The sequence below is a fragment of the Mauremys reevesii genome, linkage group 2 (assembly GCF_016161935.1).
Source record: "Mauremys reevesii isolate NIE-2019 linkage group 2, ASM1616193v1, whole genome shotgun sequence".
NCBI lineage: Eukaryota > Metazoa > Chordata > Testudines > Geoemydidae > Mauremys > Mauremys reevesii.
Window position 1 is genome coordinate 223,064,720 of NC_052624.1, and position 15,333 is coordinate 223,080,052.

Here is a 15,333-nt window from a genome sequence, read left to right on the forward strand (position 1 = left end):
TGTTTGTAGTCTAAGTCTCAATAACAGTTTTAAGAATTACAGAACATAGGAAATACAGTGAATAATCCTAGAAATATATCTGAATACAAATCATACAAGCATGTTTATTTTATTTTTGTATTGTGCAAATTTCATCCTCATAAGAGAGATACTAGATGGAAAACGGAGTCCTCTTAGTAATAAGATTTGTAGGTCACAAATTATAAAACAAAAAAACTGAACTCCACATACCAGTAGTCTTTCCAGCCTCTCTTTATTCAGAGCACCAACTGGTTTACTAAGGTCCCGGAATGTTTCAGGCTTTGTCAAATCTAAAAGGGAAAAGAAATTAATCTGTATGGATTGGTCCCACTGATAGGAATCACTTGTGAACCAATATTTTAAAACAACATTTTCCTCCTCTTCCTACAGGCACAAGAAGCTCTCACCCTAAGGCCTGGCCTACACTATAGAGTTAGGTCAACGTAAGGCAGCTTACACTAAAATGTAGCTCCCACCGATGTAACTCACCCATTACACTGACTTAACTCCACCTTCATGAGAGGCGTAGCGCTTAGTTTGATGTAGTTAGGGCGACACAGTGCCAGTGCATTGCTTACATCAATTGTTGATGCCTTTCAGAAGCAGTACCACAATGTCCCACACTGACAGTTAAATCAGTGCAAGTGCTCCTGATGAGGACATGCACCACCAACACAAGGTGCGCAGTGTGGACATGCAAAAGCTATTAAATTACTGCAATGGCTGCATGTAGACATAACTTAGGTTGACTTAATTTTGTGGTGTAGACTTCCCCTAAGTGACTATACCCTGTTCCCAACATTAGTTTTTCAGCTTATCTAAAAGTTGCACACCATGGCTAGCTCTGGAGTAGGATTTTGTTAACATTTTATGTTCCACAGCACTACGATTGGGCAAACATCTCCCATCTGTTAACATGGACCCCAGTGGCCTTGAGGCACAGATAAATGGCATATCTTCCCCCTACCATTCCTTAAGTAACTGGACACCTTCAATGTGTCACAACAACATTGTTTGAATAGGAGATGTCTGAGTGGGAGCTGAGAAGCACAAGCGAAGACACACTGGACCCATTAACGGCAAAGGCATTCACAGAACATAAGAACATAAGAAAGGCCGTACCAGGTCAGACCAAAGGTCCATCTAGCCCAGTATCTGTCTACCGACAGTGGCCAATGCCAGGTGCCCCAGAGGGAGTGAACCTAACAGGCAATGATCAAGTGATCTCTCTCCTGCCATCCATCTCCATCCTCTGACGAACAGAGGCTAGGGACACCATTCTTACCCATCCTGGCTAATAGCCATTTATGGACTTAGTCACCATGAATTTATCCAGTCCCCTTTTAAACAGCTTTGAAATGGGCAAGCTACCAGCAACACAAACATGTTACAATTAGAACCTTACTCAGGAAGCACCCTGCCTTGAACCTCCCTTTTTTAGGAAGCGTTTCTGAGAAAGTGGTGATGGCCCCAGTCTAGCAACACCTGGTCCATACATTTCTTCTGTACCTTATCAGTCTGTTCCATGCCAGATTATCATATGATTGCTCCATATAGAATTATAAGAAAATGCAATAATCTCAACAGCTTTTTGACCACCAGATATTGTTGACTCATTCATAAAAAATATTGTGGAAGAAGACAATGTGGCCCTTTTAGCAAGCACCTCAAAAGATTTTACAAACATTAGTTAAGCTTCAGGCCTCATCAAGCATTAGCCCCATTTTACAGATGGGGAAATCAGGCATGGTCACTTGCTTGACACAATAGAGCTGGGATTAGATACTGATTAACATCCTGTTCCTTACCCTCCAACCTCAGCGTGATGTGGCATGATTTTTATGCAGTGTAAAAGCAGCAGTTTCAGATTTGTACATCATGTGCAGACTATATATTTTTCCTCCTATATATGTTGTTTACCTAATTCTGAACTAGAATAATCTGCTATGATCCAAGGAAATACAGGATACTGGGAGAGATCATTGCAGCTCCGATCAGCCAGATTGTTGAGATGAAGAAGGTACTGGTAGTTTGAAATATGACCTCGCTGCCATTGCAACATGTAACTCTCAGCCGTCTGCTCTGTAATATGATTTTCTTAAAACAAAACAAAAAAAAATTAACTTCTTTCTCTATTCTAAAATATATTTAACTTTACAGCACCTTGAATTATTTCACTGCATTATATACTGCAAATGTGTAGTAGTTTAAACAATCTAATTAAAACATACCTATCCATAGCTTTAAAATGCATAAAAATCATTAAGGAGTCCAATTGACTGGACAGGGGGAAAAGACTTAACATCTGTGAAAGTAAAGAGAAACATGATGTCTACAGTATTTGAAGAATTTTCTTCTCAGCAGTGAGAAGACCCTTAAGATTCTGGATCATGGCTTACTAAGGGATGAGACTACATGAAAGGAATTTGTTTTGCTAGGGAGTAACTAATGGTGCCTGCTTAACATCTGTTAGTGAAATGTGGTCTCACCTTTCTGTGAACGAGGTCCTGTTTAACAAACAGATTGGATGAAGGTGCAATACCAACACCATACAGAAAAAAGGAAATGATTATAGGAAGATCTCTTTGCCTGCGGAATACGGAGTGGAGTGTCTGTCAGAGATCCTCCCCTCCACTAGCTCCAGAACCAAATAATACAGTTCTAATGGAAGTATGGATATGCAAGCCATACTCTTAAAGGAAAAGATGGCCTGAGCTGACAGACCATTTCCAGAATACGGTACTGTTGCCATGCTGGCTGCTTCTTTGATTATATTTGAGCATATCTAAGTAGATTCTGCTATCTCTCACCCCTGTGACATACACTGCGTTTATCATAGACTAAGGGGGTTGGGATTTGTATGCCAGCCTCTTATTAAATTATTCACAGAACATTAATTATGTTATTCATTAACCAATCCTGTTGTTAACACCCTCATTGAGTCCGTAAGATGAAGAGATAGTAGGATGCACTGTTGAGAGCTATTTCACAAATACATGTTGTCACAAAGTGAACTCCCCCTAACAATATTGGCCCACTCTGTAGTTTTAATCCTACTGATGAATGACTGGCATTCATCTCTTATTTAAAAAACCAAAGAAGTCAACAATCAAGGTGGAAGATACAATCTTCTGCAACTAGAAGGCACAGTTACAAAGGCTGATACAGGCAACTTGGGGGTGGTGGCATAGCAGATGACAGGTCCTTTAACACTATCAAAGATTAGATGCAAGTCTGTGGATGGCTCCTAGAAACCAATCCCCCTTCCAACCTCCACCAAAAATAAAAACTCTTTGGCTAGTTACAGTGCAAGCATGATAACCTATTGCGAGGGGAAGAGAGAGGCCTATATATGCTCCTACAGCATGGATATGTAGAAACCGGATATTCTTCATACCCTCTCATTCTCCTTCCCTTGCAGCTACCCAGTAACTTTTATAGAACAGGGGTTGGCAACCTTTGGCACGCAGCCCATCAGGGTAATCTGCCAGCGGGCGACAAGACATTTTGTTTACGTTGATTGTCCACAGGCATGGCCCCTGGCATCTCCCAGTGGCCGCGGTTTGCCGTTTCTGGACGATGGGAACTGCGGGAAGCAGCATGGGTGACCGCCGCTTCCCGCAGCTCCCATTGGCCGGGAACGGCAAAACGCGGCCACTGGGAGAGTTGGGGACGGTCAATGTAAACAAAATGTCTCACGGCCCGCCGGAAGATTACCCTGATGGGCCGCGTGTCAAAGGTTGCTGACCCCTATTATAGGGGGTACAGGTGGCCTCTAAATGGACTGCCATATGCCCAAAAGTCTACAGAGGAATGGAGTTTTCCACCTATTAAAAAGATGCATAATTGTGACCTACCTCTTCCCACACATCAAGACAACAGAACCCAGCATATTTCCCACAAGGGAAAAAAGTAAGACATTTAATAAATAAATGGTTTCAAACCTAGATATGTTGCAATATAGAAATAGAGCTCATCTCGATCTTGAGAGTTGTAGAATTTTAAGTAGATGTCAGAACACAGGTCATTTTCCGTGCAAAATACTTCTAGACCCTTTGAAATTAAAAGGAGAAAAATTAAGTCTGGAAATTCAGCGACAAACCCTACTGCCCATGTTACTAACAGCCAATTTCAGTTAGTGACATCCAAAACTTAAGACTGTTCCCACACAAGAAGTTTGTCGGCAGTTTTGCCAAACTATTGGCTAATACACTGCCTGTTGTAAAGATTCCTCCCCTCCTCAGCCATATACACATGCACTTTCTTGTACTCAGAGAAAGGGAATTTATGGCTGTACACAATTGATTCAAATGAGACAATCTAACAATTTCATATACAATGCACAGTACATTTTAACTTTATAAAATATATACGAATGGACTGAAACAACGTCAAAGTGAGCCCCTTTGGGTCCCTCCTTTCAAATGGTGTTGCACCTAGACTTTACATTTACATTATGTTAAAAACAAACAAAAACACTGGACGTATACAACCAAGATCTCACTGCAGAATTGTTGTGCTGCCCCATTGCCACACTCTCACATCAGTCATGTAACCTAACACAATTTCCTTCTTGTACTTCAAGACTATATATAATCTTTAGAACTCACATTTACCAACCTGGCCATTTTGCAGAAGAATATGTAATTTAAAAAAATCATTAGAGAGGTCTATATACTCCAAATCTGGGTACTGTAAAGCCACGGAAGTCAATGTATAAACCAAATTACTTTATGGCAAACAAAAGAAAATAGGTCTGTTATTTCATTGTAAAAGAACTGTAATATGGATCAGTAGAACGGGAGAGTGTACTTAAATTTCCATCTCATTCACACATTGGAATGATCAGCAAATTAAGTAAAATCCTTTTTGGCATAAGATCTGGACTAGTCTCCACTAATACCAAACTGAAATATTAATTTTTAAAAAGTAACTATGAAAGAGGCCCTCACCCCTCATACAGACAGTTCACTGTTCCTTTCAGTTGATAACTTCTACCTTGCTAACAAAATGTAAATGGTGGGTGAAAACTGCAGTCCTATTCTTAATTCATACTTCTCAGAAAGCAAGCGGAGTTTCTCTGAATTTATCCAATGGGAGAAAAAGTAAGCATGAAAGGTATTAACAATATATGTAGCTAAAAGTAAACAACCCCAGCTCACCAATGGCATTAGACCATGTCTTCTTTTGTAGATGCGACGGACATTGTGCATCATTATGTGAACCACAGGTTTCTGTAAAATAAAAATCAAGACATACCCCAAAAGCATTAAATACTCCACAGATTCTTATATATGATATCAGTAACATTAAAAGAAATTAAACAAGGATTATTCTGTTTGTAAGCATGTAATGCCCTGGAGGCAAGATTTATCGGCCACATTAGATAAGAAACTACCTCTGATCCCCTACAGAAATAGTAATTTTGTAGCAGAAATAATTACTTTGCTATTGGCAGCTTCCCAGATTGAGAGGCAACTTTAGTGGAAACTCCATTGTTCACGGGTCATTCTAAAAAATTTCTCAAACAACACTAGTCACACAACAGTAGAAGGCAAAAATGAGGAAGTTGTCAGAATATGGAAGGGGCCCTTGAGGAGTAAGCATGCTGGGGAAAATATTTGCTAGCTATGGATACCACCTTATGGACAAACATAAAATAGCATCTCTTTTACCTAACACAGCACAAGGTGGCAGTGGAGCTGACTTTAGGACATTACAAACCTATAGTGAGTGGTAACCTACTGTAGGTTCAGGAACAGATTTTTAAACAATTGTTTTAGAATAATTTTAACCCTTTGACAGCACAAACAAAAAACAGTCCCATGAATGAAGCAGCAATGATAAACCAGTTTAATCTACAACACCCTCATGGAAAAAAAGGTTTAGTAGGTCAGGAACTGGAGAGCCCCATACATGTAGTTAACCTTGTTCTGATTTAACTAGACACAGAATGTACTCAAATCTCCAGTATGCAGGGACAGCACTTCAGAATAAGGTCCTATACATTGTAAATTACATGGAATATTCAGACAAGGAAAGTCTACCATGCAATTGAATAACTGCTATTAGGCCAGTAATCCAATGAAAATAATCTCTTTCTGACAAATCAAAAAGTAAGAACTATGTTTTCATTTCAATGAAATAGTCAAGATCAAGAAACAGTCCCGGTAATTTAAGTGATATGTATAATATTACATATGAACAGTCAACACAGGAAAACTGTGGAAAATTAAATGGTTATTACCAGGGGCGGCTCTAGAAATCACGCTGCCCCAAGCAGCGGTGCGCGCGCTTTCCCTGTCCCGCTGGCGGGTCCTCTTCCCACGGCTCGGTTGAGCTCGCAGCCATGACTGCGGCAGGTTCGCGCCCAGCCTCCCGCCCTCCCGGCGGCAGGTAGGCACCAGCTTGTTTTGCTGGTGCCTAGAGCCGCCCCTGGTTATTACTTTAATCAGCACAACAAATTACATCTACGTAGGTACTTATTGCATGTGTTCCAAGAGGAGGCATTTTCTTATGAGGAGTAATCTAGAAAAAAGAAGTTATATATGGTACATAGATAAACAGAGTGGAAAAAAAAATCACATGAAATTTGGTTACTTACAGGATACCCATTAAGAGGCTGGAAATACAGGTTTGCATCAGTGATGCATACATGCCCCGGATTAGTCACCAGTGGTGTCACCATTTCTGCTTCACATTCCATATGTAAGGTTTCAGAAACATTTTGAAATCTGAGAAAAGTAAAAAAAAAAAAAAAAAAAAAACACACCCCACAAACACAGAAGTCAATTTCTCTCTCACTGGTTCCTGCTTAACTGAAATGGTTAAGCAGGCACATGCTGCTCTAGAAATATTTCTACGTGCATCTTATTGCATGCCTAAAACAGGTTCTCTGAAAAATGTACCAGAGTCCTCTCCCCATCTTCCCTGTTACTCCAAAGTAGAAGTTGTTACACAGTCTCCATCACATTCCACAGCAGCCATCATTTTAAAGCACTGGCAGCTTCACACACACTGCTGCATTTTTCACAATCCGTTCAGAAATGCCATATTTCCACCAGAAACTCATGGATAAGGACTCAGAACAGTATGAAGATGTATAAACTTTATAGGAGAGAATTTTCCATCCTCTATGCTAAATGTAAGGTGCTACTGAGTCATAATGCAAAGAGAATTAAGATCCTCTAAAATTAAAATGCACATGCTGTGGTAAACAAGATTAGCTTTTGTTAATCTCTAAACAAGCATGAATTTTGTAGTAAAAAATAATTAGAAACATACCTGTTTTTATCAAATGATGTTCTAGCCAAACGTGACTGCAATATAGCAGTTATCTAATGAAAAAAGGTTAAAATGTTTTATGTTCCTAATTGCAGTCGGATCATCATCATCATCAACAACATGCCCTTAAAATATGTCATTGGATTTACCATGGCAGCCTGATCTCCCAGCTTGTCCAGATGAGAGGCCCGGTTGAGCTATTAAAAAAGGAGTTAAAATTAAATACCACATAGTTTCATACTATAGTCAATAGAAGTTGAGGTCACTCAGCAGACTTGCACACTGACTGTTAACAGAGAAATGACGTGCAATAATTGTAAAAAAAGTTATTACTCAGAGCTACTGTTCAAATTTGAAGTCATTTTACTATCTGGTCTATACAGACAAGCACCATCAAGAAACAAAAGTTTTCTAAGAGACGTATAAGGCAGATTTCAAAACGAGCACTATGTTTGATTAGTGTACTTTATATCAGGTGCTCCAAGCAAATCGGTAGGACTCTTAGGCAAGTGTCCTAAATCCTTTCATTTGCTTTCAGAAGGTGAAGCTATTCAAACTATTTGCTTAGAGAGAGTCTACCTGTATCACATATTCCAAAACTGGATGATGTGGTGGTGAAGTTTGCAAAGATGTCAAACACTTGTACCTGAAGTAGAGTCTGTATAACATCATCCACCTTCCCAGCAACATCCAACTGAAAGAGGTATTCAGTTTTACCCTAACAAAGACAAAAAGTACGTTTAATACTGGATGAGAGACTATAATTAGACACAGTACCAAAAGACCACACACTCTCTAGCCAAACCATATTTTAAAGGAAGATGGCATTCTTGAACTATTTTGGATTTCATGCCCATGACAAATATACAATAAATTACAAAATGCAGCTTTGTTGGAGTAAATTTGCTTTTTAAGCAGTATTTGGCAAGCTATTCGGTATTTAATAAACATTTTGAGACAAGTTTTCAGATTATTATAGTGTTAGAGGTAGAGCAGTCAAGAGATTAAAAAGTTAATCACGATTATAAAAATTAATCATGATTAATCACACAATTAATTGCACTGTTAAACAATAAGAGAATACAATTTATTTAAATATTTTTGGATTTTTCTACATTTTCAAATATATTGATTTCAATTACAACAGAATACAAAATGTACAGTGCTCACTGTATCAAATATTTGCATTGTAAAAAACAAAAGAAATACACACCTCTACCTCGATATAACGCTGTCTTTGAGAGCCAAAAAATCTTACCGTGTTATAGGTGAAACCGTGTTATAATGAACTTGCTTCGATCCACCGGAGTGCACAGCCCCATCCCTCGGAGCACTGCTTTATCGTGTTATATCCAAATTCGTGTTATATCGGGTGGTGTTATATCGAGGTGACAGTGTAGTATTCAATTCACCCATACAAATACTGCAGTGCAATCTCTTTATCATAAAAATTGAACTTACAAATGTAAAATTATGTACAAAAAAACCTGCATTCAAAAATAAAACAATGTAAAACTTTAGACCCTACAAGTCCACTCAGTCCTAGTTCTTGTGCAGCCAATCGCTCAGAAAAACAAGCTGTTTTACATTTGCAGGAGATAATGCTGCCTGCTTTTTGTTCACAATGTCACCTGAAAGTGAGAACAGGTGTTTGCATGGCACCACTGTAGCTGGCATCTCAAGATATTTACGTGGTAGATACACCAAACATTCGTATGTCCCTTCATACTTCAACCACCATTCTATAGGACATGCATCCATGCTGATGACAGATTCTGCTCGATAACAATCGAGAGCAATGTGGACTGACACATATTCATTTTCATCATCTGAGTCAGATGCCACCAGCAGAAGGTTGATTTTCTTTTTTGGTGGTTCGGGTTCTGTAGTTTCCACATCGGACTGTTGCTCTTCTAAGACTTCTGAAAGCATGCTCCACACCTCATCCCTCTCAGATTTTGGAAAGCACTTCAGATTCTTAACCCAGGGTTGAGTGCTGTAGCTATCTTTAGAAATCTCACATTGGTACCTTCTTTGTGTTTTGCGAAATCTGCAGTGAAAGTGTTCTTAAGATGAACAACATGTGCTCAGTCATCATCTGAGAGACTGTTTAGCATATCTGGTACATCAATACCTTGCAATGCTGGCTACAAAAGTGTCATGCAAACACCTGTTCTCACTTTCAGGTGTTATTGTAAATAAGAAGTGGGCAGTATTATCTCCCGTAAATATAAACAAACTTGTTTGTGTGAGCGATTAGCTGAAGAAGAAGCAGGACTGAGTGGACTTGTAGGCTCTAAAGTTTTACATTGTTTTCTTTTTGAGTGCAGTTATGTAACAAAAAAAATCTACATTTGTTTAAGTTGCACTTTCACGATAAAGAGATTGCACTACAGTATTCGTATGAGGTGAACTGAAAAATACTATTTCTTTTCTTTATCTTTCTTGCAGTGTAAATATTTGTAATAAAAATATAAAGTGAGCGCTGTACACTTTGTATTCTGTGTTGTAACTGAAATCAATATATTTGAAAATGTAGAAATGCAAAAAAACAAAAAATATTTAATGAAATTTCAATTGGTATTCTATTGTTTAACAGTGCAATTAAAACTGCGATTAATCATGATTAATCTTTTTGAGTTAATCGCGTGAGTTAACTGCAATTAATTGACAGCCTTAGTCAGAAGCAAAAGCTTTTAAATGCTTGTACACATAAAACAAAAGGATCAACATATTTATTTGTAACTTTAGAACCAGTACATGCTTATCTATCGACTGACGTTTTTATTGTAGGATATGTTTAGTGCTACTGTATACCTTTTAGACAAAAGTTTCTAATCTACAACATCTTAGAAGATCAGGCTATACAGGTTAATTGCAGTACAGGTCTCTGAATGAGGAAGGAGAATATATACAATGGAAAAAACACTGAACATTAAAAACAAGGTTCAATTTTAACTATCTACATTTAGGTCTGCACTCTATTGTATCACCGCAAGGAGATCACAGAATCTTCTGACAACCCTTACATATGGTATAAAAGTATATCAAATATACTCCTATGATTTTTTAAATATATAACCTAATCAGGCAAGATGAATACTAAGAGGTATTTGGTGACATTGGGATATAGGTAGATGCAATGAAAGATTTATTTTGCAGAAGAGCTGCTTTTCAGGCTCAAAGAACTAGTGAGATCTGGTTTTACAGTTCCAGTACACAGAAGGTAGAAAACAATCCAACTAAGGGAAAAAAAAATAAAATGTTTGATAGTGAAGAAAATAGGAAGTCTCAAAGAACTTGGGATTGGAGTGAAGAGAAAGAGGGTTGAACAATAAAATTTTTCTGGTGCTAGCCTGATAAGACGATCCTTATGGCACGTTTCAGGAATTGTACCTTTTCTTCAATGGCTAGGAGTGGCTCTGGGAGATCAAGAGGCCTTTACAAACTTTAAAGCTAGAGAACAGTTTTGTGGGTTATTTAGAGCCACTAGCGGCAAAAGGGAACTCAGAAAAAGTCCATCTCCCCAGTCACATGGAAAGATAACAAGTACTCAGGATATTCTGATTTGCTAGAGAGTGTTACTACATAGGTGCTAAATGGAGAGGATCAGTGGAGTTTCAAAACACATATACCTAAATTTAGCACCAGAGCAAAGTACTCAGATGAGCATCTGGAATTAGTAATCATTCAGGGTGAAAATCGGTTTGGCAACAGCAGAACGAGTGAGCCCCTGAAGCTATGGAAGAAACACTAGGTTTCTTGTTTTAACATGCAGCGATACAGCTGCATCCCTTTATGGTGTTAGTTATGATTCCCTGCTACTCACATAAATAAGGATTAATTAGGAACAGAAATGACAAGGACAAGACAGGAAAAAAAAAAATCTGCTCCAGTACCTAAAAAATAATTGACATGAACTGGACTGAAAAAGTTCCTCCCAACTAGTTAGCCTTCAGTAAGTTTGAATTCTGGAGCAAGGACTCAATCTCTTCCTGTCAAGCTCAATCCAGCTGGGTTTCTTGTTGTCCAGGACTGTAATAGGGCGTGCAGGGCCCCTTTGCTCCTGCCTCTGCTCTGTTCCAAAAACCACTCAGAGATCTTCAGAAATCACCGGTGCAGTTTATTTACAGCGTGTAATCCCACCGTCTTCTCACCATCTAAAGCTTGGAGGTTTCAGCCTTAAGGGCTTCTCAAGCTCTGCAACCAGGGGGAGGGGGCTACTTATTATATGTATTATATGTATTTATTATACAGTACACTCTCTGGCTTCCCCCTTTCTGTCTGCCCTACCTTGGCTTCCTTCTTCTGAGGCTTTTATGCAGAAGTTTTAGGCTAACTGGGCTGGCAGATGTTTCCCCTTTTCAATCAGGCACAGGTTTCTACCTCTCTTAATTGGAGCTGGCATGACAGAGGGCTGACTCAGCAGTCCCAGCTAAGCACCCTGTCACAGGGACCTTTTCCTGTCAATAAGGTGTTATTGTCTGTACTGCCAACACACTGCTGGTGAATAAGGGGAAAAGCAGTGCAACAAGGTTTTCACTGTTTCCCCCTAACTTTCAAGAGTGCTTATGCTTTATGACTAGAGATCTAGTTAATAAAGAGTACACAGAAAACCTAAAAAAGTTGTGAAGAGAGCAAGAGAGCATTTCCAAGACATGTTGCTGTTCATTATAGAAATAGGAATTTGTGGGCTGTGTTATCCTTGAAATCTTGCTCTTATTTAAGGAAGTTAGAATATCTTGAGCAATTTAAACAATTCTTGTGCCTGTTCACTCTTTTTCAGTAACTTTTGGGTAAGAAGGAAGTTTGTTGGTATTTGAGCGCTTACGTTCTTTCACAGCATATTTATAAAAGCTGGTTTCTTTGCACTGCATTTTCTTTCATTTGCCTTTCCTTGATCTAGTTTAACCTAGCAATTGAAAAGCTTTTATATGCATTCGAAGTTTGTTTCAGTACTAAGTCATGGCAGCCTTAGACCTTTGATGACACATCACGCATACATTAAGGCAAATACCCAGACAACATTTATTATACAGTACACAGAAGTACTTATTATGAGTACTTTGCATTTGTTCTCAGATGCCGATTACATAAATAATCTTGACCTTTCAGGAACAAGAACATAATTCATATAAAATCCTTAGATTGTTATACATAATGAAAAATGTCTACTTACTCTTTCAGTTTTATAAGGTGCAATAATGTTTTGTTCTTTAATGAGAAAAGCCTGAAAAAGGATAAAACATAATTTAGCCAGAATATGCTTGGACAATAAATTCTCTATGAATTATATTGTTTGGTGATAATGTGTGGATAAAGTGTGTGCACTCATGATGTGTATGTGGAGGTCTGAGCAGGGAGGAAAGATCTGCTATTAACTTGGGGTGGAAGCGAGAGGAGAGTGACAGTGACAAAGGGGGTTGGAACACAGAAATTGCCAGGAATGGCCCGTCTGGTATCCTGTTGCGAAAAGTGGCCAGTACCAGATGCTTCAGAGTAAGGTGCAAGAAACCGAGAAGTGGGCAATTATTGAGCTATCTTTTTGTAAAAAATTCTTCATTTTGAAAATTTCTTCATTGAGAAATTCATAGACTTTAAGGTCAGAAGGGACCATTATGATCATCTAGTCTGACCTCCTGCACAACGCAGGCCACAGAATCTCACCCACCCACATCGTTCATAAAACTCTTCATTTAGAAGTTGGCTTATGCCCTGAAGCATAAGGGCTTGTATCCATTCTTAAATTTGGCAGCTTTTGCTTTGTTTTCTAATCCTATATAATTAGACTTGGCACAATGCAATTTTTTTAATATATACTTTTGATGGATAATATCAATATTTATTTTTAAACTTTTTATCAATTAAATTTTCACAGTTGCAGGAAATTATGTGGTCGTCAGAGTTATTTAGTGATGGTAAATGTTGAGATTTAAAAAGTTAAAGATTTATGACTGTTAAAACAACTTGTTAACATCACTGTTTTATTAAGCTATGTAAAAAGACCAAAGATAGAAACAAATAATAATAATAAAAACATTTAATATAACTGACTTTAACTAAAGTATGTTATGATGCCTTTCACTCAATTAGCTGTATCCAGAATTTAAGTTGTCGTTAGCATGGCAGGTTCACTGGTAATACTGCTGAAGAAAGGCACAGATAGACTAAAACTGATGTAAGAAGTTGTAAGCACTTTCTGGTTTTAAAGACAGTAAACTACTATTAAGCAAGATAGAAGCAGGATTGCTCTTTTGCTTTGAGTGACTTCTGCTAGCGAGAGCTATCGCTCTTCAGCAATATGATCACCACCTACAAAAGGCACAAGTGTTCAACTCAACCAAGAAGCTTAATTTCTTAAAACATCTTTTTTGATTTAGTGCATGGGGGTACTGGTACACAATGGGGTACTGGTCCATGACTAGAGCTCCTAGGTGCTCTGGTAATAATCAAACTATGGCTATGAAAGCTCTGATCTAGCAACAAGCTCTGTGCAGGCACAGAGGTTTGCCCACATTTCAGGATTGTGGCCTAATACCTAAGATTTGCATACATTGCAGTTAGCTTGTATTACTGCATGTTAAATGAATATTTTACAGTTTGGAGAACTCTCAAATAGATATCCCAAATTTAAATTAGCAAATAGAACATGAAGGTTGAAAGTATCTGCATTTCAAAACAAGCATAACAGAAAAGACACTTTCAGGTTTTAACATATATTATTAATGCATCTTGTTATTCCTCAGAGATAATGAAAGCGGTAGTTAGTTTTTTTTTATACTGTTTTGATAATCTCTAATGACCTTCACATTACAGCTTTTATTTCGCAGCTATGATGGCATTAAATAGCTTTTCAGTTGCCCATTACTCGCAATCAAAACAAAAGGCTTCTTATTCAGTCATGCACTGGCAATAAGTTTTGAGTGTACAGAGAAAGTAATCCTGTCTGCGATTATACTGTACACCTGTTCCATTATAATTGGCTGTAACTACAACTTATTACATAATGGATGTAATAATGTCTAAGTCTTATATACTAATAAAGGTTTCTCTGCATGGAGTCTGACAGACATCAGAAAGTGTCAATTATACACATTTTATACACTTTAAAATTCCCTCCTTTTTATATCACAGCTTTCATCCAAGGATTTCAATACGTTACCAGTATTATAGGCAGTGGTGCTGGAACTAAGAGTGTTCCTGCATCCTCTGGCTTGAAGTAGTAATAACAAAACACCAAAGACCTGGTTTCCATCATCAGCACCCCCTCATAAAAATTGTTCCAGCACCCCTGATTATAGGGAGGAGATGGTAGCGCCTAACTACCCCATGTTTAGTTTGCAAACACTTTCCATTATAAAAGATGTTTTTGAGATACTGTAAGAGGAATCCTCCTTGGACTACAGATTGGGCTAACATGTATTGTTCTTCACAACTTTAACAGGAGAATGTGGGGACAAAAAGGAAAAGAACATAGCTCCACTCTTAGGGACGTGACTGAGTTTGCAGGACTGGTTGTTAGAAAGTATCAGAGGGGTAGCCGTGTTAGTCTGGTTCTGTAGAAGCAGCAAAGAATCCTGTGGCACCTTATAGACTAACAGATGTTTTGCAGCATGAGCTTTCGTGGGTGAATACCCACTTCTTCGGATGCAAGCAGTGGAAATTTCCAGGGGCAGGTGTGTATATATAAGCAAGCAAGAAGCAAGCTAGAGATAACGAGGTTAGATCAATCAGGGAGGATGGGGCCCTGTTCCAGCAGCTGAGGTGTGAAAACCAAGGGAGGAGAAACTGGTTCTGTAATTGGCAAGCCATTCACAGTCTTTGTTTAGTCCTAAACTGATGGTGTTAAATTTGCAGATGAACTGGAGCTCAGCAGTTTCTCTTTGGAGTCTGGTCCTAAAGTTTTTTTGCTGGAGGATGGCCACCTTAAAATCTGCTATTGTGTGGCCAGGGAGGTTGAAGTGTTCTCCTACAGGTTTTTGTATATTGCCATTCCTAATGTCTGATTTGTGTCCATTTATCCTTTTC

The 15,333-nt window shown here is 38.4% G+C and overlaps 1 protein-coding gene across 2 annotated transcripts in view; it reads right to left on the reverse strand.

Annotated features, from left to right (window-relative positions):
• Positions 1-15,333, reverse strand: part of NSMAF (neutral sphingomyelinase activation associated factor) — a 56,989-nt gene that overhangs the window by 23,633 nt on the left and 18,023 nt on the right. Inside the window, exons 6-14 of one of the 2 annotated variants that reach the window (XM_039525773.1) lie at positions 12,485-12,535; positions 7,952-8,023; positions 7,455-7,502; positions 7,306-7,358; positions 6,626-6,755; positions 5,184-5,255; positions 3,966-4,074; positions 1,942-2,118; positions 232-311 (exon numbers count right to left, since the gene is read on the reverse strand). In XM_039525773.1, coding sequence (XP_039381707.1) covers positions 232-311; positions 1,942-2,118; positions 3,966-4,074; positions 5,184-5,255; positions 6,626-6,755; positions 7,306-7,358; positions 7,455-7,502; positions 7,952-8,023; positions 12,485-12,535 — 792 coding nt within the window. Of the gene's footprint in view, positions 1-231; positions 312-1,941; positions 2,119-3,965; positions 4,075-5,183; positions 5,256-6,625; positions 6,756-7,305; positions 7,359-7,454; positions 7,503-7,884; positions 8,024-12,484; positions 12,536-15,333 lie in introns of those variants that run through there. The other variant, XM_039525774.1, reaches the window with a different exon arrangement.